The 23,134-nt window shown below is 57.6% G+C and overlaps 1 protein-coding gene across 1 annotated transcript; it reads left to right on the top strand.

Annotated features, from left to right (window-relative positions):
* Positions 1-1,156: 1,156 nt before the first annotated feature.
* On the top strand, positions 1,157-22,792 carry GNAI2 (G protein subunit alpha i2). Its single transcript, XM_042929442.1, has 9 exons — positions 1,157-1,423; positions 16,045-16,087; positions 16,374-16,515; positions 16,681-16,841; positions 19,666-19,794; positions 20,212-20,341; positions 20,422-20,575; positions 20,926-21,138; positions 21,768-22,792. Exons 1-8 carry the CDS (start codon positions 1,306-1,308, stop codon positions 21,114-21,116), a joined length of 1,068 nt encoding a protein of 355 aa, XP_042785376.1. The 5' UTR covers positions 1,157-1,305; the 3' UTR covers positions 21,117-21,138; positions 21,768-22,792.
* The last annotated feature ends 342 nt before the right edge of the window (positions 22,793-23,134 follow it).

The raw sequence follows: 23,134 nt of genomic DNA on the forward strand, positions 1-23,134 counted from the left end.
ATTCAGATAGGGATCCACAGACAGTCCGCGGAGAGCAGACAGCTGAGGATTTGGAGCTGAAACAAGATGTGTGGCAGGGTGGTAAGGAAGGAGTCTATGCTGAACAGGGGGTCTGTGGGTGGCCAGCTCCCTTCCTGGCTTTGTGGACCTTGTCTTTGGGCGGGGCCTCCTCGACTCACAGCATTGGGGCCACACAAGAATCTTCGTGGGTAACCCTTGGCAGACTCTTTCACTGGAAGTCCATTGGAGGTCAGGGCTGTGGGCTCTTCTTGAACAGTATTAGAAAGACTGCAATGTTCTGCTAGAAACGATGCTGCCTCCACTCCACCTTTGCCCAGCCATAGGGTTGCAGCCACTGTCCAGTAGGGACAGGTCATAGGGTCAGGGCCACTTATCTTTCCATAAGTCCTTCCTGCCCGCTGCCTCTCTCTTTCTCCCTCTCTCTCGGTCTGGTTGCCATGTCCCAGGCTGAAGTCCAGGATGCCTACATGCAGGAGAAGGCCTCCTAGATCAGAGAAGGATGGATAAAGCCTTGTGTGACAAGAGGAGGCACCCTGGCTGAGGGAGATAGCTTGGGCAAAGGTGTAGAGGTGGCAGTAGACATTTTTTAAACTGCAACTCGAGAGAGAAGGGGCCAAACTCGCCTTAAGACAGAGAAAGCCGAAGTTTAGAGAGGCTCCGGGGCTCCGTAGATCCTGAAAGAAGTTTATTGGGTTCAATAACTTTAACAAGAGAGAAGACACGCCTCCTTCACCCAGCTAGCCCGTCTCGCTTAAGCTCCAGGGCAGATTTCTGCTCGCCTAAGAGGTGCACCGGATCCCCACCCTCGGGGTACAAGATCCGCCCGCCTCCGCCGTTGGGCAGCGGGGCTCCGGGAGTTCCGCATCCAATCGGAGCCCAGCCCCGCCTGCAGCTCGCCTGGAGCCCAATCCCTCTGGGCTTGGCTCTACTCTTGCAGCTATTCCTCGGCGTAGCTCCGCCTCCAGCTCGGGCCCGAGTCTGGGCTGAGCCTAACTTCTAATTTGCTCTGCCCTCAAGCCAATCACCGACCCCGGATCTCCTATGGCCCCGCCTTCGGGCCCTCCCTGGCCCAGTCCCGGGCCTGGCCTGCTCCGGCCCCACCCTCGGCCCGCCCCGCCGTCGGTGCGCGGCGGCCGGGAAGGCACCGCCCGCAGACGCTCGGAACTGCCGACCCGAGAGCTACCCGTAGAGGGTCGGCGGCGGGAGCGGAGTGGGTCGGACGGGGCCGAGCCGGGCCGGGGGCCGTGTGGGGGCCGGGCGGCGGCCGGGCCGGCGGACGGCGGGATGGGCTGCACCGTGAGTGCCGAGGACAAGGCGGCGGCCGAGCGCTCTAAGATGATCGACAAGAATCTGCGGGAAGACGGCGAGAAGGCGGCGAGGGAGGTGAAGTTGCTGCTTTTGGGTGAGGCCGCGCCCTGCGCTGGGACCCTCGATTCCCCGTCCGAATCCCCAGACAAAGACTTTGACCTCCAGACTAGGGCCTTGAACTCCCAGACTCAGACTGGACCCCCACACCTGGCCTTGAACTCCCAGACCCGGCCTGGCCAGGATACCCAAATGGTTCAAAACTTTAGGTTGGCCTAGACCTCTGATCCGTAGCCCAGACTCTAGGTCAGACCCTTAACTCCTCGCAGACCCCAAGCCCCCAGACTCAGAACCCTGCCTGACCATCCACCCTTGCTGACCAACCTCACAGACCCTCAGAGTCCCTGCCTTGTCTTTCATCCTTCCCTAGACTTCACTCAAATCCCCGGAACCCCCTGCTTTGGCCCCCATCTTAGGCACCACCTGTTTCCCTCACCTGCTCCCCTGGGCATGAATTGGGCATGAACATCCCTGGGGCCCCTGCCAGGCCCCCACCCACTCCTTCCTTTCCCCTCTTGCCTTGTCCCTACTCTGAACCCTGTATCCACCTGTGCACCCTGACATCAAGGGACCTCTCAAGTGGAAACCATGATTGCTCATGAGCCCTCTCTCTAGCTGGAACCCCCAAACCTTTAGAGATCTTTGCGACCTGCATCTGGCTCACCAGGTCCCACTCTGCACACATTACTCCTCAAACCCCTCTGCTCCTCCTCCCTGAGTTCTCTACCACACTTGGGTCTACCTCTGCACTACCTCTACCCCTCCTGCACTAGGTGGACGGGGTCGAGCTGGGAGGAGGGGCCCAGACTAAGGGGCTGGACTGAGGTTCTACTGGTCTCACTGAGGGAGGGAGCCAGGCCTCAAGCTTCCCAGGGAGATTCCGCGGGCTGGCTGTTTCCCAGTTTCTAAGCCCTATCTGGGCCAGTGAGGGGGGCGTCTGGGGAGTAGGATGGAGTGTGAGTGTGGAGGAGTTTGGGTTGTGGCGCCTCCAAGGCCAGGAAAGATGGTGGCTGCTTGAGGGGTGGGGGGAAGTGGAAGTGGTGAGACAGCCGACATATTGCTGCCCTGCTGGGCGGGCCAAGGAGATGTGCTGACGGGTACTGGGCTTCCTGCACCCTTTCTGCGCCGAAAGGCCAAGGACTTGGCCTCTGGAAGTGGGTGGGCCTGTCACATCTTGAGCCCCTGTGAGGGGGAAGTGGTGGGCCAGCTGGATGAGGAGTTGGGGGCCAACTGGAATTGGGGGGCATCTGAGGTGGACTTTTGCAAAGACTGTGCTCCTGATAGTTGTCCCCGTCCGGCCTTCCTCTGGGAGCAGGTGTGGTGCCCGGTGGCAGCCTGATTCGAGGGTTTCAGGGCTCAGGGGAGACAGGCCCTCGTAGCAGCATTGGAGGCTGGACAGTGTATGTGGGGGGGTGTGGCCCCTCAGCCTCACAGCCGCTGTGGGGTCCTCAGGCTGTGAAAAGCAGAGCTTTCCTGGCTGAGTGTCTGGCCGAGGGACGGACAGCGTGTCTTCGTCCTGAGCCCATCTGTTGACTGTCCCTGGAGGCCTGGCCTCAGGGGCACAGCCCAGAGGTTTCAAAATGGCATCCGCTCCGCCGCCGCTGCGGGTAGGAAGAGAAGGGGCGGGAAGGGGCGGCGGCCCAGCCTCCTGGGCTGTTTTGCGTTGGGCGCTTGCCTCTTCCTGTCTTCGCATCGAGTGCGGCAGCACCAGTTGAGTGGGTGTCGCCGCGGTGGAGGGCACGTCGCTTCTGCCCGATGGGCCTGGGTAGGGTGTTTTTGGTACTTCTGTCTCCTGGTGCCCACCCAGGGACCACTGGGCAGCCCCTTCCCAGGCGGATCAGCTGAGGAGATGTGCGACTGGGCCATAGGATCAGGGTACATGCGGCTCCTGGCCCTCTGTGTCCCAACCCCATTCCACTAGTCTTGCTCCGTAGAGCTTGGCTCAGATTTTGGGCCTAGCAGCCCCTCCTACACTGGGCTGGCAGCAACCAGGGGTGCAGGGTCTGGCTCAGCATTTTCTAGGCTGGGGAGTTCATCTCAGCATCTTGCTCCTCTGGCCTTTGCTTCCTCTGTCGAATGGGCTTCCTGGGTTTGGGCCAGAGGAGTGCTGGGCCCAGGATGGGGAGAATAGGGGCCTCATGGAGGTTCCTGTTGGGGGTGGGGGATGGGATCTAAGACCCTGCAGAGGGTGTACTGCAAGGGGCCGGGAGATCTAGATCTGCCTGAAACCGGGGACCCAATCTGCATTGGCTGCCTAGGTAGGGGAACTGGCCAGCCATCCCTTTCCCGTCCAGGTACAAGGAAGTGATGGGAGCCCAGGCGGAGCAGCTTCAGAGTGCTGGGCGCCTGTCCCACGTAGCGGGAAGAACTCTGTCCAGGCAACGGGACTCTTAGGTTGGGCAATTGCCAGCCTTCCCTTTCAGCCAGAACCACGCCTGCTGCCCCACCCGCATACTGGCTTCTTGCCCTCCTGGGTAGCCCTGCCAGCGGATGGGCACCAGGGGCAGAGGCAGATGTGGTACACACCGGTGAGAGCGATTTTCCTAGCAGCTTGTCATGAGGGGGCGCTGGGGGCAGAACTGCTGATACCAGCCCTATTTCAGGGACACCTCTCTCTGCCCCCCAGTTCAACTTGACTGACCCACTATCCCCAGGTGGAATTTGGGGCCTTGGGCTGGGCACTTGAGGGAAAGGAAGCCAGAGTGTGTGTTTGGGGGGTGTCTCTGATTTAGGATGGGCTTGTGTGGGCAGCCTACAGAGAAAGGAGAGACTGTCCCCTCATGGGCTCCATGAAGGCTTCAGTGTATAAATACAGCCCTTCTCTCTTGCCCCTGGGACTGTGCATCTGCTCTCCTAGCTTGGCATGCATTTTCCTTCTTTCCATCTAACTCACTCCTGCTTGACTGTTCTTCAAGACTCTGCTCCAGGACCACCTCCCAGGACCCTTCCTTGACGGAGGCTGCTGAAACCCCTCCTGTGGCTCCTGGTGCTACTGCTTCCTTCCCCCATCAGAGAGTGGTATTTGCCTGGGTGACAGCTGTCCTTCCTTGAGACTACAGGGGCAGAGCTGTGTCCTGTTCATTTCTGTGCCTTCTGTGCCAAGCATGGAGCCTGGCGTCTATCAAGTGCTTCTTGTCTGTTTGTTGAATGAAGGAAGTACTACTAGTCTGAACTCAGTCTTGGGGGTAGATGGGTAGATGGAGGAGTAAGATGGAGGTCACTGAACCTGATACATTGTGGGCGGGTGGCAAGGGCTCAGTGTTGGGACCGATGACAGGGATGGGGGCTGGCAGACACCGAGAGAGAAATTCTTCAGGCTGTTTCTTCCTGAACTCCCCACCTGCCTGACTGGCTCCTCAGAGACAGCCCTTAACCCACCCTGTGCAGAACTCTCGCTGATGAGTCTGTAGCCTGTCATAGGGCAGAGCATGCAGTGGGGATTCCACCCGTTCATATGAGAGTGGTTTTACATGCTTCCTTTCAGCTCTGGCTGTTTGGGGCCTGCTGCGGGCCTGCTGTCTCTGCTGTTCCAGTAGAGCCTATTTAGCTCTCAGAGCTGGGCTGCCCTACAGCCCTGGGGCTCAGGCCAGAGCACTGCTGCAGGAGATCTTGGCCTGGCCAGTGCAGGGACTGCACATACAAAGGCTCGATTAGGTTTACCAAAAGAAAAGGAAAGGAGTGTTGTGGTGTCTGTCCCATCTGTGTTTCTAACAAATGGCCTGGCAAACAGTAGGTGCCTATTAAGCATGTATGGAAAGAATGAGGCTATAGAACACATCCATGAACAGGGATAATTCCAGGGCTGTTGCCTGGGGCTTGGTCTAACTGGAGAAGGGGTAGCCTGGGATCCTGGTTGGGAAGAGTCTAGTGGTGCCTGTGAATGAAGGGTGGGAGGTTCCTCGGGTGGCTTTGCAAAATGAGCGGCATTTGCCAGGGGCAGGTATTGGGGCAGAAAGATCCACTCAGCGAGGGCACTGAAGTAGGAAGGCCTGGCCTGGGGGAGGACGGTTCACCTCTTTAGACTAGCTCTTGGGGTCACACAGACTTAGGTTCAATACCCAGCTCCACCTAGTGCACTTGTTGAGAAACCCAGTGACAGGTGAAATCCTGGTAGATGTCCTGTTCCCCATCCATAACTGGGAACAGGATGCCTGCCTGCAGCCACAGGTGTTGTGGGACCATGGGCCAAAGCCTGGGGGTGTGAGAACAAGTGAGAGAGCCTCTAATGACTCCTACAGAGTTGAGAGTTTGGTGGGGAGGATTCTCCCCAGCCTACAGGCTGACTGGCCCCCATATGGAGGTCCTGGGGAACCCCCTCCCTTGCCCTCAGGCAGCTGTTCACAGCAAGTGGGGAGACCGAGGTGTGTAGACAATTGGTGCCAGCTGGAGTGATAGACTGTCCTGGGGACCTTAAGCCCAACTTCTCAGGGCTGAGCTACCTTCCTGGCTGCCTAAGGTTGGGGAGGCGGCTGGGCTCTAGGCACCAGGTGGGCCGGTACCCAGGCGGGCCTCCAGCCTCCCTGTTCTTCCCACAGCTTTCGAGGTCCCGGCTGGAGCTCATTAGCACTTGAATGGGGGTGGGGTAGCTTGGGCCTCCAGTCTCTTCTTCCCACCCCTCCCCCAGGCTGGGCGAGGCTTTGTCTTCCAGAGCCCGGCCTGGAGCTCCCACGCTGGGAAGCGAGCGAGGGTCTAAGCCATTTCTGACCCCCTGTGCTTGTGTCTTGCCCAGTCCCACTGGGCTCATCTCCTCCCCGTGACCCTAACGTTGGTGCAGACAACAGGAGAAATCAGACTTCTAGGATAGGAGTGGAACTGGGTCCTTCAGGGGTACCCCAAGCCAGGAGACTGGGTGAATCTTTGCAAAAGGAATTGATGGCTTTGCAAAGGAATTGATGCTGGAACTCAGCTGCAGGCATCCCAGGAGGGTGGGGTGGAGAACCCCAGACAGGGCAGAGAGCAGGTGGCAAGGATAGAGGGAATGAGCTGCCACCATAGTTGGAGATGGAAGTTATGCCAGCTGGGGAGCACAGGCTTCTGTGCCAGGCCCTGAGGCAGCATCGAGCCACCCACTGTGCTGAGTTGGAGGCTAGGCTGCCAGATGGGGGTTGGCATGGTCAGGGACCCCTTCAGGCCTGGGCAGCCTGTCAGGGGTTAACCCTGGGCTGGCCTGAGCTGCAGGGTCACTGGGTAGCATTATTGGTGTCCTAGGCCTGCAGACGTTGCCCAGCAAGTGACAGCAGGTAGGGTTGGGGCCTGATTGGATCCTGGGGAGGTCCCTAGTAAGCCAGCAGCACTGCAGGGGCTGGCACTTGGGGTGGCTTGGGCCACAGGTTGGTGGGCACAGCAGTCTGTCTTGGTCTCTGTCTCTAAAAGCCACCCATTCGTTTGGCAGGAATAGGATGGAAGAAGCTTTGTCCACATTAGCTCTTAGCCACTGAGGGACCAGGGCCTTGCTCCATCACATCCTCAGCAGAGGATGAGACGTTCTGACCTGGAGGCTGAGTGCTGCACCCCCCCCCCCCCCCCCCCCCCCGCCCAACACCCCTTTGTGCTTTGGGAGGCAGGACTGGGCAGATGGGAGCAGGGCCATCTGTCCCATCTTCTCAGCATCTTGGGACAGGAGTCCTAATCTAGGAGTTCATTGAGGAGGAAGGGGTCAACAGGTTCTGGCCAGGCCACAGCTCATGGGCTCTGCCTAAGAATGCATTTCAGGGTTCCTGAGGAGGTTAGAGGACTAGGCCCTTTGATGGTGACCCTGGGACCTGCTACTCTCAGGCAGATCCTCTTTCAGCCACAAGTGCAAGGTGGGACCCCTCTGCTTAGCTCCATGCAGTCCCTCTAGCCTGGGGCTCTTGTTCTTACTAAAACCCCAACTCCATCCTCACCCTCACCACCGTGCTGCTTCCTGGAGCTGTGTCCATCTAGGTGGTTTGGGAGAAATAATCTCCCTGGAACAACCAAACAGTTGCTGGGTCTGACGGGGTCTCAGTGTTGGCCTTCTGTGCGTGTTTTCAAGGTTTGGCGAGTGCCTGGTCCATTTGAACCAAAGCCTGAGGGTGGGATCTTCTAAAGTTTATTGAGAAGGTGTCCTTGTGACTCAGAGGATCCTGGGGTGCAAGGCTGGTAAGCCTCAAAATATGCAGGGGGGTGTCAATGGCAGCACCCACGGTGCCCTGGATGGGAGGAGGGGCAGTGAAGTCTGCATGGCAGGGCTGGGCCTCTCAGGGAAGTGGTGTCCACACCGGAGGAAAAGGAGGAAGCAGCTGGAGGAGGAGGAGCCCAAAAGAGGAAGAGGCCAGAGAGCTGCTCCTGCTCTGTGCTGGGGTGGGGGTGTGAACCCTCTCAACTTGGGGGGATCTGGAAGGTGAACCCCACCTGCACAGGCTCATCTGTATACCCCTAAGAGCCGCCACTGGTAGTCACTGAGTTGACGTCATTCCAGGCAGCTCTGTGCCTTGTCCCACCTCAGCAACCACTGGGCCCAGGATCCCAGAAAAGGTGGCGCCTTTGAGAAGGATTCCAGACCCCTCCTTCGACCACAGGAAGTGGTGGCTGGGAGAGGGACATCAGCGGGGGGTGGGGGGGGGGGCGGAGGGTGGCTAGCAGGAAAGCAAACGGCTGCTCTTATATTCCCGAGTGGCCATTGCCCTGCAAAGCCGGAAGGCCGGCTACAGGCCAAGATGAATGCCCGGAAATGGAGCAGCAGCCCTGGGATTAGCTCACTCTGGGTTTCCCCTGCCTGGGAGTGGACAGAGGGGCCCTTGGTGCAGCCTAAGGATTCCCCTCTGTTCCTACTACCCATTGGGCCTGGAGGTACCATCACTGGGCCTCAGTTTCCCTTTGGTGTTATCACCAGTTTCCCTTTGGTGTCAGCAGCCGTGACTAATATGTAGGGCTGGACTCTTCATGGTCTCATCGTATTTAACCCTATGAGGCCGAGACTGACATTATATCCATTTCACTGATGAGGAAACTGAGGCTCAGAAATATTATATGACTTACCCAGTAAGTAGAGACACCAAGGTGTGATCAGGTAGTGACTGAGCACTGTCCATAACTACCTTTGTCTGTCAGGAGTCTGTGCCCAATTGGCAAGAATTGGTCAGGATGAGAGGCAGATGCTGTGGGTCCACGTGTTTTCTACTTATGCTTGGGGACCTGTCTCTGGGGGGCCTCAATTCCTCTTTTAGGAGATTGAAAGGGGGCTGTCTGCCCTGGAGGTTGGGGACCCAAGAGTCTGTTCATGAATCTTTTTCCTGTTCAAAGCCAGAAGTCTGCCATGTAGCCCCGGGGTGACTTCATCACAGTGCAGCCTCCCATCTTCCCTCCCAGCCCATGTTTCTCTCACAGAAAGATTCAGATCATAGTTAGGCCATTGAGTACTTCACTGGCCTCCTAACATTGTGCTTGTTCCTCTCATAACCCACAGGCTCAGGAGGATGGAGACTAGGCCTGAGGAAGGGTCAGAGGCTGCCCAGAGCAGAGTACGGGCCCCTGAGCCTGGGAGTTGTCCAGATGAGGAGAAGGGAAGAGCTTTCCCACAGGGGGCTCCCACAAAGAGCAGAGGCTGTGGTGGGCTGCCTGTGGTGCTGTATGGCGGCTGAATGTGTCCGTGGTGTGGGCTGGCACCAGCATGATAGGTGAGGAGGCCGGTCCTCATGCTCCTTAGCCTCTGAATCTGAGTTTTGTGGCCTTGCCTTCCTCCATGGAAGTTCCTTGGGGTTCTGCTCTGTGTTGTTGGGCCAGGCCCTAGGGGGCTGAGGAGCCTGAGAGAGACTTAGGATAGCGATAGGAGCTGCTTCAAGGGCTCGCTCGGCCATGAGGCCACGCACAAAGCGGAGGACATGCATTATGATGGCCACTCAAGATCTTGGGTCCCAGAAAGCCCACTCCCCCCCACCTTCTTCACTGTGCGACCTCAGGCTGTCCTCTTCCCTCTCTGCCCAGTGCTGGGACCTGTAATGTCATGATTCTCAGCATGGTCCCATGGCTTGTGGGCTCAGAGACAAGGTATATGCTTGGGCTGGACCTTGGGACAGTTTGGGGTGAGTGTGAGGATTCAAGGGAGGCTGCTCAGGGCAGGCCTTGAGTTTGGCACACTCCCTTGAGGGTACATTTCATAGGTGGGAACACTGAGGCCTGGGGGTTGGGTATCTCACCCAGGGCCCATCACTGTGAATCAGAAGAGATGGGGATTATTCAGCCTCTTTGAAAACAGCAAAGAGATTCCTTAAATGAAGAAGCATCCCAGAAGGAGGAGTGTGTCAAATGGCCTGGGCCCTTCCAGCACCTCCTGGCTCCTGTATAGGGGGAGACCTGTAGCCTGAAGGCCAACGATGAACAGGTCTCAGGGCCTCCTCTCCTCCAACTGTCTTTCCTTACCCAGTGGCTCAGTTTCCCTCTGTCCAGTGAGAAAGAGCCCCATTCCAGGGGACACAACCCTGTCCCAGAAAGTCCTTTCCATGTCTGGCAGGTGCCGAGGCCTCTCTCCCTTACACAGAAAGCTCTGACTTGGCAGTAGCAGGCCAGGCCCTGCTTGCTAGTGCTTCCTGGTGGGCATCATGAACCCCTGGAAGCCATTGGTGGCCACCCAAGTGGCAGACTGGCAAGAGGGAAGTTCCAGGTTTGTTAGGGCACTTGGGGGAGGCAAGACCACACTTGTGGGTGGGGGTGTTGCAGCCCGAATCCAAGACCCATGTCCCTGTCCCCCAGTGTTAGACCCTTACAGAGCCACCTAGGAGGGAGTCAGGCCTAAGAGAGCACCTGGAGGAAGGAAGAGACAGCCAGGGGCGGGGCTTGGAGGGCCTTTGTCTGGTGGGCCCCCTCCTCCTCTCTCCCATTCCCATTGTTACCCTGTGTGTGGGGTCTCCGCAGGCTGTGGGCCTCCCAGGCCCTGGAGAGGGCGTTGGGTGAGGGTCCAGGCACCTCCCCCAGCTGCCTAGCCTAGACTGCTTTTTAGAAGCAAATGCTCCCCGGTACTGCCCAGCCCCCACCTCCTCCACCATCTCTGGCTGCTGGGCTCCCCCTAGTGGTGGCGGGACCTGGGTCCCTGAGGCTGTAGGGGAGGGGCCAGAGCTAAGGGGCCTGGAACCACCGGCTGGGCCAGAGACAGAGACGTGGCACCTTCCTGGGATGAGAGTGGGAGGTGGCGCCCAGGCTGCCTTTGGGGTAGGCTTCCCAAGGTTCACCCCCACCTTCCCCCCTGTGCCCCACTGGGGCAGGCTCGGGGGTGGCAGTGGGGGCGGGCCTGGTACTGTGGGTTTGAGCTGGGCTGCAGCCCAAGTCTACCCTGTGGTCCCAGCCCTGCTGCTTATGAGAATCTCTGCCCTCGGGCCGCCACGTCAGCTGGCTGCTCTCCCTAGGCCCATGTGTTCCAGGGGAGCCCACCAGTGCAGGAGCCTCTGCCCAGCCTTCTGAGCGCATGGAGTCAGTGAGCAGTGTCTGCGGCAAGGCCCCGGGACGGGAAGAAGGCCCCAGCTATGTAGCAGTACTGGGTTGTGGAAGGGAAGTGACAAACTCAGAGCCAGAAGCCCGAAAAGAACTGAGTGGCTCTGACTGCTGTCCCACAGTACACAGGTCCCAGCAGGAACCGCCAGTGCTGCGCCAGCCTGTTAGCCGCTGGTCATTGCCCTCCACTGCACCTTGTCTGAAAGCCTCAGAAACTCTCCTTCCGATGAGATGGCCACAGCAGGCCACTCTGTAGGTTGTGGTTGCAGTGAACTATGCAGTATGGTCATTGAAGGCTGCAGGAAATGAAAGGTTTGGGGACATCTGTGATCTTCCATAGAGGAGAAACATAGTGATAACTTTTATCTGAGTGTTCACTGTGTGCTGGGCACTATGAGAAGAGCTTTGTGTTTAATCCTCCCCTCCCTCTTGGAGGAGATAATAGTGGTGTCCTGTTTCACAGATGAGGTACCAGAGCAAGGGCAGGAAGGGGGTGAGGCTCTTGAGAACATCAGGAAGGATCAGAATGGGCACCAGGGCTGTGGTAGGTCTGGACCTCTCTTTCAGAGAGGGTCTGACAGTGAGTGATGGGTCAGTTGGCCACTTGAGGCTTGGCGGCGTCTGCAGAAGGGAAACTGAGGCCAGAAAGGACAGCAGCATTCAGGGCCTCCAGCGAGACAAAGCCTTGTCTGAGACACAGAGGGTCAAGATAGACCTACAGCAGTGACCTGATGCTGGGGCTGGAAGTCAGCATCAGGCAACAGGACCAGCGACCCCGTCTCTGCTGCTGCAGAGGCCCTGCTGGCCTTGTTCGGGCAGGTGGAGTTGTGCTGTCTCCCTTCCCCCATCTGTTCCCGCCGCTGTTGGGGCCCAGCGCTCCCAGAGTGGAAGCAGATGTTCTAATGCAGAGCAGCCTCTGTCGCCAGCACATCATGGCAATTACTGCCTGCCTGCTGGGGGCCCAGCAGCTGTGCCCTGGGACAAAGGCTGCGGAGGTTTCTTCTTGGTGGGAAGAGGTATGGCCCAATAGGAACACTGAAGTCATCCTAGGGAGCCTCTGTGGGCCCCTCTGATATCACCCAGCTGGAGAAGTAGTGCCTGGTGGAGTCCTCTGTGGGCAGGAGACTCCTGCCACCTTCAGTCTAGAACCAGCTAGTGAAGCCTCCTCTGAAGGGAGGGTGCAGGGCTGGGTGGAAGGAACTGGGCACCCAGGACCAGCAGGGTACAGGCAAACTTCAAGCCAAGTACTAGCTTATCTGATAGGGGAGCACTGTCAAGTCCTAATGGAAAAGGGCCCGGGGGAGGGGGTGAAGAGTGGGGCTAGGCCCCACAGCTCCTGGGGGTACCTGGCCCCCCCTATTCCACCATCCCACCCACTCTGCCTCTGCCTCCTGGTCTGCTTGTTGTAGCTGCTCCTGGGCCATGCCTCTCCTTCTGTCCCTCTGTTCCCCCCTGCTTCCTGCCTAGCCACCAGCACCACACCCTTGTCCTGCCACTCACTCCTTCCTGCTTGAGTCACAGCTGCTGGGAGGACAAAGGGGCCGCCCTGAGTCCAGGGATGGGGGCTCCATGATTTTGGTTTGTCCACCTGTCAAATGGGGGCAGAGAATGTCCTCCTAACCCTCAGAATGTGACAGGAAGGGAGGCTGAGGCTCAAAGGGGACAGGGAAATGGACCCTCAGTTGGCTGGGACAGGGAGCAAGTGTCCTGGCTCCAGCCTGGTCACCCAGGTACTGCCCATCTCTGTGTCTGCCAGGTCTGCCACTGCTAGGAAAATCAGATGCAAAGCTCATTTGTGCTGTCATCCCTGTCTCTGGGCAGGGTCACAGGGTGCCATACCACTTTACTAGGGAGAGTGGTCAAAAGGCCAGACAGGGAAACTGGTACCTCAGGCAGACATGGTCCCAAAGTCACACAAGAGACAGAGCCCTTACCAAAACCTCAGGTCTCATGTGCCTTGGACAGTTGCCCACTCTGAGTCTTGGTTTGCCTGACTGGGGCCTGCATGATTGATCTGACCCATCACTTCACATCCTTGGCTTCTGCTCCTCCACTGAACCCCCAATCCTGGCTGAGGCCTCTGGTTCCTGAGTCTCCCTCTGCCCCAGGATGTGCTACCAGCCTCCTGCTCTGTGGGAGCAAGTGCCTAGGTGGGCAGGACAGCCAGGAGGTCACCTGGACCTTGTGGTTAGCCAGCCCGGTGCTGCCCTCCCTGCTCCTGGATATTTGGGTTCTGGAGGATTGGCCTCCGTGATCAGGCATCACTCTCGGGCCTTCCTAGGCCCTCTCCCCATCTTTCCATCAGCAGGTATGGAGTGTCAGTGTGGGGGACCCTGGCTGTTCCTCTGCCATGCATAGCACGAGGAAGCAGGAGTACTGCCATCTGACCAAGCCCATGTCCAGGGGAGTGCACTGGAACAGGTGCTTCTAGGGCCCAGGGGCTGAACCGATAGTAGAGGGGCTCGCTGCTTCAGAGCCACCCCCCAGGGCCTGCACAGTTGTGTGTCCCCCTCCCCCGCCCCAATTACTCCCTCACCTATCCTGGGAAGCAGGCCTGGGATAGTCAGAAGCCCAGTAATACCCAGCAGCTGGTAGCATTTGAGAGGAGACCCCAGACCCTTCTCAGGGAGGCCACTGGGTTGTGCACATACCAGGCCTAACTCTGTGAGGGCCACAGCTGTGCCTCAGTTTCTCCTAGTAAAATGTGGATCTGGGGTGAGATGGGTGGGCAGGGTGGACGGAGGTGGGCAGGGACCTTGGTGGGGATGGGGAGGGCACTGTAGAGACTCAGACTATTATCTGCCTAGGAAGGCAGGGAGTGAACCCAGTGACACGTGCAGCCTGGACCTGAAGACAGTGTGGCCCAGCTGCACTGGGCAGCTCTAGGAGGCACTACATGGCTGGCAAGGTGGGCCACCCATAGAGGGGATTAGGACCATGGGACAGTAACCTCTGTCTCAGTTTTCTCCGTTTGTTAGGTGGGATTGCTGTGAGATTAAATTCCTTAGTTGCCATGACAGGCAGAGAAGAGCATCTGACACGTAGAGGTTGCTGTTCATGGCTTTGCTATGATCATTATTGTCGATACTCTTGCTGCTCATGTGAGTCTGTGTGTTTTCCCCTTTACCCTCTGAGGTTGTCTTGACCTGCCCTGAGGGATAGTGGAGCCAGAGTCCCCAAGTGTGACCTCCCCACAGACCCCGCCATCTACTCTCCTGAGCTGCTCAGAGGGGTAGACCTGCCACATTGATCAAAAGGGTTGGGACACATGTCAATGGGCCATGGCACACGTATGCCCCGCAAAGAAAACTGCATGGGCAAATGCCTGGCTTTGGCAAGAGGAAGGGCCTGGCAGGTGCAGGTATGGCTGGCAGTGATGGCAGTGAAGGAGCAGAGGGAACAGTCTGTGCGAGAGCTGGGAGGGGAAGCAGGGCCCAACTGAGGTGTCTTCTACTTGGAGTTTGGGACAGTGAAAGGAGGGGCGCCTGGGTGGCTCAGTCAGTTAAGTGTCTGAGTCTTAATTTGGTTCAGGTCATGATCTCACCGTTCCTGAGCTTGAGCCCCACATGGGGCTCTGCACTGATAGTTCGGAGCCTGCTTGGGATTCTCTCTCTCCCTCTCTCTCTCTGCCCCTCCCCCATGCTCTCTTTCTCTCTCTCAAAATAAATAAATAAACGTTAAAAAACAACTTTATTAAAAAAAAAAAAGGGGGGACGGTGAAAGGAGTAGATGAGGTCCTGCCCCCACTCCCACCATCCCCCAGCCAGGAGGTAGTGTAGCCCTCCTGGTCTTCACACTTCCCTGCAGACTCCCTGGGGAATGTGGGTTTCTGGGCTGCACCCCTCAAGATCTGGCTCTGGGTTTGTGTGTCTAGGATAGGACCTGGGAATCTGCTTTTTTTTTTTTTTTTTTTTTTTTTCCCTCCCTCCTTTTTAAAAACACCTTCTGGGGCCTCTTGCAGCATCTGAGCCACATCTGAGAAAGGCTGGGCAGGCCAGGCAATCTTGGTCCTGTGTGTCTCCCTGCCTATCTGAATCCTGGCTGCACAATCTTTTTTTTTTTTTTTTTTTTTAATTTTTTTTATGTTTATTCGTTTTTGAAAGACAGAGACAGAGCACAAGCACGGGTGGGGCGGAGAGGGGTGGGGGGACACAGAATCCGAAGCAGGCCCCAGGCTCTGAGCTGTCAGCACAGAGCCCGATGCGGGGCTCGAACTCACAAATCGTGAGATCATGACCTGAGCCGAAGTCGGATGCTCAACCGACTGAGCCACCCAGGCGCCCCTCCCCTTTTTTTTTAATGTTTGTTAATTTTTAGAGAGAACAAATGGGGGAGGGTCAGAGAGAGAGGGAGACAGAGGATCTGAAGTGGGCTCTGCACTGACAGCAGAGAGCCCGATGTAGGGCCCGAACCCCAAACCATGAGATCATGACCTGAGACGGAGACACTTAACCAACTGAGCCACCCAGGGGCCCCCTGGCTGCAAAATCTTGGGCCAAGACTACCTTTGTGAGCCTCGGTGTCCTTGTCTATAAAATGGAAGCAGAAGTAGTATGTTTGTAGGGCTGCTGTGGCAGCCATGGGAAAGAGTACCAGCAAATCCCTCAGTATTGGCCAAGGAGAATATAGAATGGGCCTCTGCCAGGCTTGGAAGCATGTTGAGTCAGTCCAAGGGTATGTGTGTATGAGTGTGTGTGTGTCAGTCATGCTGCGTGTCTCCCAAGTCCTGGTCTCCATCTGCTCAGGGTAGACTTGGGCCATGCCTAGGAGGCAGGACTATGACACTGTCCTAGCCCAGGCCCCTTGGTGGCTCAGAGTGTGGGGAGAAGAGGGAATGCTCCCCTGCTAGAGTGTGCAGGGCTCCTTCCTGCCAGCTGTGCCCTGGCACCATGTTGGCGAGCCTGCTTGCGTGAGAATGACAAGGAGACTTCTGAGGGCTTGTCTCCAACCAAAGCCCCTGAGCTCATTCTGCTGTTGAGGGGGGTAATGTGGTGGGCAGTGAAGCTTGGGGGAAGCAAAGGCCTGGGGTCTTGACCACTGTGGCCCTGCCAGCTGCACCCTTGTAGCTTTGCTGCCTCCCAGGCCCAACTGCCTCCATCTCCCTGTGCAGTTGATGGGGGAGGGTGGGTTCTGCCTCTGGGGCTGCCAGTGGCTGGGCCACATGTAGCCCCACTGGGGCTGCTCCCTGACAGCCTGTGCCCTCTGTTCCAGGTGCTGGGGAGTCAGGGAAGAGCACCATTGTCAAGCAGATGAAGTAAGTGCTATGTGCGAGAGACAGCCACCAAACCCTGATTTCCCCTCTTCTTTCTCTGGGTCTGTGTTGCACCGCCCCCCCCCCCCCCCCCCCGCCAAGTAGTGGCCCAGCCAGTCTTAGCCAAGCCCAGGACCTTGTCGGAGGCAATCACCCATCCTCACGTCCCAGAGGGTCGGGGGAAGTTTCCTTCTCTCTGTAATAGGTCCCTGCAGGCTTCAGCAGCCCCAGGAGGCCATGTATGGTCCTCGTGCCCTAGGGGCCCTAACTCCTGACCCCTGGCTGCCAGGATCATCCATGAGGATGGCTATTCTGAGGAGGAGTGCCGGCAGTACCGGGCGGTCGTCTACAGCAACACCATCCAGTCCATCATGGCCATTGTCAAAGCCATGGGCAATCTGCAGATTGACTTTGCCGACCCCTCCCGAGCGGTATGTCCTCTCCTCAACCCCTGCCTGCTTCCCTAAAGGCTTCAGGGCAAGCCTTGTCCTGGGGAACCTAGAAATACCCAAGCCTGGGCCCCATTCTGGAGGCCCCTGACAGGTGGGGTGGGGGTGAACTCCTGTGACTGGCTGACACCTTGACACTGCGCCCAGGATGATGCCAGGCAGCTGTTTGCACTCTCCTGTACTGCTGAGGAGCAAGGCGTGCTCCCTGAGGATCTGTCTGGTGTCATCCGGAGGCTCTGGGCTGACCACGGTGTGCAGGCTTGCTTTGGCCGCTCTCGGGAGTACCAGCTCAACGACTCCGCTGCCTAGTGAGTACTCCAAGGAGCCGGGTGGGGTGAGGGGGGCTCTGGACCACAGCCTAGAATGGAGGGCCTGAGCATTCTCAGAAAGACACTGCCAGTCTCTGCTTATGAAGCTGGTGACTGTCAACCAAGGCCTTGGTGATTTTTGCTTTGAGGTGGGGGGCATGGTATTGAAAGTCAGGAGGAAGGACAGGCAGGGCTGCTGTCCCTCCAGGGCCAACTGGAGTCTGATCTGTCCTTAGACACAATCATTGTATTTTTAAATTTTTTTTTTTAATTTGTTTGTTTGTTTGTTTATTTATTTGGAGGGAACATGCATGAGCAGGGGAGGGGCAGAGGGAGAGGGAGAGAGAGTGAATCCCAAGCAGGCTCCGTACTGTCAGTGTGGAGCCCAATGCAGGACTTGAACTCATGAACTGTGAGGTCATGACCTGAGCCGAAATCAAGAGTCTGACACTTAACTGACTGAGCCACCCAGGTGCCCCTAGACGCAATCATTCTAAAGAACATTTGCTGCCTCCTGTGCCAGGCCCTGTGCAAAGCTTGAGGGACCCAGCGAGGATGGAGTAGACACATCCCCAAGTAGCGACCACCTACAGTGTCAGTGTTATGGTGGGAGTGGGGGTAGGTCTAGAGCAGGGACTGCCTCAGCTGAGTTCTGAACAAGAGACAGGCAGAGGAGGAACAGGAAAATCTCCTAGGCAGGGGCACATGTGCACAGGCCTGGAAGTGAGTAGTGCTGGCTGTGCCGGGGGTCCCAGAAGATGTTCAGACTGGCTGGAGAGGAAGATACAAGGGGAAGAGACCAGGAGGTGACAGATATGTGTTTAAGTTAGAGCCTAAGACTTGGCTGGGGAATCACAGGGGGTTCTGGGAGTTCCAGAGGCCCAGCCTATGGGGTCATTGTCTGAACTCCTTCCCTGAACTACCTACCGTATGCCAGGCCTGGTGCAGAGGGCTGAGCACCCATGGAGAACAGGACAGGTTGGTGGCCAGTGCTGATGGCTGCGGGAGACGTGCCCAGGCTTTTTGGACTGCGCCAAATAGGCAGATAGGCGGTTGCCCCTGTGCTCATACCTCACCTCTCCCACCTCTGCTTAAGCCAGCCCCTGTTCGCAGCACCTTTCTCCCCCCGCTGTGCTGCCCTTCAAGTCCTGAGCCCACCCAGAGAGGGGCTGGACCAGGGTGAGGGTGGATAGGAGGCTGGCCCTGCCTGGTCCTGCGCCCTGAGCCCTGCCCCAGTCACATGAAGCGCCTCCCTCTCCTTGCAGTGCCCTGAATGCCCTTGTGAGTGCCCCCCAGAGGAGTTGCAGAATAGCAGCCAAACATAGTGGGGGTCAGAGCTCCTGGGTGGCTCAGTTGGCTAAATGTCCGACTCTTGGTTTCAGCTCAGGTCATGATCTCACAGTTCATGAGTTCGAGCCCCGCATCGGGCTCTGTGCTGACAGACAGAGCCTGCCTGAGATTCTCTCCCTCCCTCTCTCTGTCTCTCCCTCCTCTACTCTGTCTTTCAAGATAAATAAACTTTAAAAAAAATTAAACAAACAAACAAACAAACATAGTGGGGGTCTCCAGACCTCAGCGATGCCCGTCTCAGAGGTCACAGAGGCTCAGCACCAGCAGATCTTATGGGTCCTAGAGGCAGGCAGGGGTGGGTCCTATCAACCATTACCACCTCAGTGTCCAGGATACTCAAGGAGGGTAGGTATGGGTCCCTTCCAGGCTACTCCCCATTCCTTCGTTCCCTAGACATTAAGCACCCGCTGTGTGCCCAGCACTGTTCTGGGGGTGGGGATCCAGCAGTGACACAGGTCTTGTTCTCCCAGGCAGGTTTATGCCATGACCAGATCACCTAGGGGTGGGGAGTGGATTAGAACACTACAGGGAACAGGAGTGCCCCAACCCCTCTTCACAGCAATCCTTCAAGGCTGCTGTGGGTCAGTGGGACCCTGGGGTGAACCCTGTTGTGGAGAAGGGGGAGGCTGGCGTGGAAACCACCAGGAGACCTCTGGGCAAGAGGTTCTCAGTAGGTGGCGGGGTGCCGTAAGCAGGTCACAGCCCATGCGTCATGGGCCCTCATGGTCCTTCCTGTTTTTCTGTTCTGTCCCTGCGTCTCTGAGGTCATTTCCTGCTGGCCCCAACAGCCCTGCGCCAGGAGTGAAGTGAGACATCGGCACTGGGCAGCGGCTCAGAGGCCTGGACCCAGTCCCCAGGGCACCTCAAGGATATTGAGGCAGACAGAGCTGGTCCCAGGGCCTGACAGGAGCAGTGTTGATATTAATCAAGGGAGCTGGTAATGAGGAGCCCCTGGGACTCCTGCCAAACAGGTGCCCATGCTCTCCCTTGAGGAGTCCAAATTTTATTGGACGCTGGGCAAAGAGCCCATTGAGCCTGACAGGCCCCAACCTGTCCAACCCTGCATTGAGGGACATGCCAGGCTGCTCTGTAGTGGGTGCCATAATTGTGCCAATTAGCATCCTGAATCCCTCACTGAAAGACTAATTTGTCCCTTCCCAGCCTCCTCAGTTTGCAGCTCTACCAGGCCTGGATCCTGTCTGAGGCAGGCCTGGCGAGGACCTGGGTGCTGGGGCTTGGCTGGCCGGTCACAGCCGCACCTCCTCCGGGCCCGTTCCACAGGCAGGAGGCGGCAAGGGCTTCTGGTCCAGTTTTTCTCATCTGAGCAATGAATGTCATAAAGGCAAGGGTTGAAGAGGCAAGGGCTTTGAGAAATGAGGGGATGGGAGGAATAGGGGCCTGGGTCAGCTGGCCCGGGGTCCAGGTTAGGAGGCCTCCTGCTGGCCACTACTGACCTGCCTGCCCCCACATCTAGCTACCTGAATGACCTGGAGCGCATCGCGCAGAGCGACTACATCCCCACACAGCAGGACGTGCTACGGACCCGTGTGAAAACCACGGGCATCGTGGAGACACACTTCACCTTCAAGGACCTACACTTCAAGTGAGCCAGCATGTGGGCAGGGTGGAAGGGCAGGACTTGCTAGCCTTTGGGGCGACAGACGGAGGGACCCTTACTCCAAGGCCTGCTAATGGCTGTATTGGGAGGGAGGGGCTGGTCCAGGATTCCCCAGGATTCCCTGCTCTGAGGTTTCTCAAGGCTGTGTGGTTGCCAGTGGCCCACATCCTCTGCTGCCCCTGCCCCATGTGGCTGCAGCCTGCCCTGCTGACCAGCCCTGACCCCACCTATGCAGACATGCTCCGACCCAGAACCTTGAGTAAGGTGGACAAGTGTGAATGATTCCATGAAGACAACTGCCCCACTCTGAGCAGGCCTCTGTCCTCAGTCAGCCAACTTGTGAAATGGGGACCGTCTCTCGGGACCGCCTTTTCTGGAGCTAAGGCGACCCTGTGTCCGCAGGATGTTTGATGTGGGCGGTCAGCGGTCTGAGCGGAAGAAGTGGATCCACTGCTTTGAGGGTGTCACAGCCATCATCTTCTGCGTAGCCTTGAGCGCCTATGACCTGGTGCTAGCTGAGGACGAGGAGATGGTGAGAGGCCGAGAGGCCGCTGAGGGGGGCGTGGGGGTGGGGAGCAGTGGCGGGTGCTGACCGCGCTGTCCTGCCCCCAGAACCGCATGCACGAGAGCATGAAGCTGTTTGACAGTATCTGCAACAACAAGTGGTTCACAGACACGTCCATCATCCTCTTCCTCAACAAGAAGGACCTGTTTGAGGAGAAGATCACACACAGCCCCCTGACCATCTGCTTCCCTGAGTACACAGGTGTGGGGACTGGGCCTCTGGGGAGGAGCTGGTGGTGACCAGGTGGTGCGCAGGCGCCCCCCGCTGGACAGAAGGGTAACTGCGGGACACTCAGGCAGGAGCTGGTGCCTCACTTAGGCCTATGTACTTGTGCCTGCACACAGGGCCTGTACCCCGTACATGTGCACAATCAGGAGCCCTTCTTTACACACTCAAACATGTATGTACATTCACATACACTGTCACCCTTTGCACATGTGTGCACATGTTATATGCTTGTCTGTTCACACGCACAGGACCTTGTCGTTCATGTGGGACAGGCCTGCCTGCCGTACAGGTGGCACAAGTCCTCACCATTTTGTCTCCCACAGGGGCCAACAAGTATGACGAGGCAGCCAGCTACATCCAGAGTAAGTTTGAGGACCTGAACAAGCGCAAGGACACCAAGGAGATCTATACGCACTTCACTTGTGCCACCGACACCAAGAACGTGCAGTTTGTGTTCGATGCCGTCACCGACGTCATCATCAAGAACAACCTGAAGGACTGCGGCCTCTTCTGAGGGGGCGGGGCCTGGCAGGATGGTGAGCTGGGACGGTGGTGGGGTGGGTAGGCTGGCAGGGAGCTGGGGTGGAACAAAGTGGAGCCATTGAGCCCAGATAAGGGACAGGGTTGGGCCTCGGGAGGGCCTGGGTTGGGGGGGGGGTTGCCTGGGAGCACAGGGTGGCAAGTCAGGTGGGCTACTGAGGTCAGGGCACACAGGTAGGCTGGCTAGTGATCCAGACAGCAGAAACATCTGGCCATGTGCCGGGAGAAAATTAGAGGGCTGTTCTGACCTCCCTTGGAGAAAACTTAGTCATCCTCCAAGCCACTGGCCTGGCCGGAAGGAGGCTAGATGACAGAGAGTGCAGCCGCCTGCCACTCAGCGTGACCAGCTCTGCACTCGGCTCTGCGGTCTTTCCTTCAGACCTAGCTGAGGGTCCTGGGCTGACGCCGGCCCCACTAGCCCTGGAGCAGATGGGGAGGACTCTGCCAGTGCTACAGACCCCCCTCCCTCACATAACCCAGCAACAGACACTGGCTCCTGGGCAGCCACTGTGTCCCTGGTAACAGGTGGATGAGAAAAAAGAGAGGGTCATTGTCCAGGGAGGTGGGAGGAGAGGCACACTCTGGCTTCCTCCCGACCCATGCCCTGACTGTCCCCCACCTCCAGGGCCACCGCCGACTCTGCTCCCTCCAGCTCCTGAGGAAGATGGGGGCAAGAGGACCACGCTCCCTGCCTGCCCGCTCCTCTCCTCTCCCCGGCTGCTTTTTCCCTCTTTCCTCTCTCTGTTCTTGGCTCCCCTGTTCCCTCCCTCAGCTCCAGAGACTCGGGTTGGGGAACTGCCACAGGCCCTCCTATTTGAAGCCGGCCCTTGTCCTAGCTGCCGGGAATGGCCGCGGTACCCCCTTCCTGGGCATCTCTTCTGGTGTTAACCATTGTCTTGTTCTGTGATGGGGGAGGGGAGCACATGCTGAATCTCCCAAGGCCTGTGTCTGGAGGGGCACTCACTTCTCCAGCCTGAGACCCCTGGCTTCGCTCAACACCAGCCCCTGACCCAGCCCAAGTCCAAATGTTTACAGGGAGCCTCCTGCCCATCCCACCCCTCTAGCCGCTCGGAGGCCCCAAAGGAAAAAGCACAAGAAGCGTGAGACGCCACCATTCCTGGAGACTACAGTCCACCTGCTCATTCTCGTAGCTTTTTAAAAAAAAAAAATGAAAGTAAAGGAAAAAAAAAAAAAAAAAGACAAAACTGCAAACCTAGAAAACTTTTTAGAGAAAAACTATTTAAAACTGTCAGATCCTAACCAGCGCCCACCCAGCCCCCTTCCAGTGATTCCGTGCCTTGAGTGTGTCTGCGTGTTTACACCCATCCCTCTGCTGGCTGCCCCTCCCCTACCCCGTGCGGGCGGCACATCTGCCCTGCCCTCCACAGAACTGGGTTCCAAGGGCTGTTCCAGACAACTGCCAACATCACTGAGGGCCCCGTCCCAGTGGCCCTGGGCCCTGGCTCCATTAACCTAAATGTAGCTCCTTAGCGCTAACCTAGGAACCGCTGCTGCCTGCTGAGGGCCATGCCCCTCGTGCCCTTGCCCCAGGCCCGGGTCCTTCAGCGTTGAACACTTCCTTGCTTTTTTCACATGTTTTATGGAATTGTTCACCTGGTTTGAAATAATAAAATGTAGAAAGAAAAAATACCAAGTACTGCTCAGTACTCTTCTATCCCAGGGACGGAGACCCAGACTAAGCTGTGCCGAGGTGATAGTGACCTGAACCTGAAACCTCATTTGTGGCAGGGCCCCAGGTGCTCTGCCCTCCAGGTCATCCTCAGGCCCAGTACACAGCACCTCAGTGTTCCCACTCTGTAGTCATTTCACCTACTGGCACCAGTACTCGCTCCCCTCTCCTCCCAGGCCCACCGTGGCCTTGGGTTTGAGGCAGTCTTCAAGCTTTCCCTGTGCAGCAGGGCGGATTTCTTCCGGAGCTGCACCTCTAAGGGATTCTTCTATATTGGGAGCAATAGAGGGGTCCAGTGAGTA

This window comes from Panthera leo, chromosome A2 (genome assembly GCF_018350215.1).
Source record: "Panthera leo isolate Ple1 chromosome A2, P.leo_Ple1_pat1.1, whole genome shotgun sequence".
Lineage (NCBI taxonomy): Eukaryota > Metazoa > Chordata > Mammalia > Carnivora > Felidae > Panthera > Panthera leo.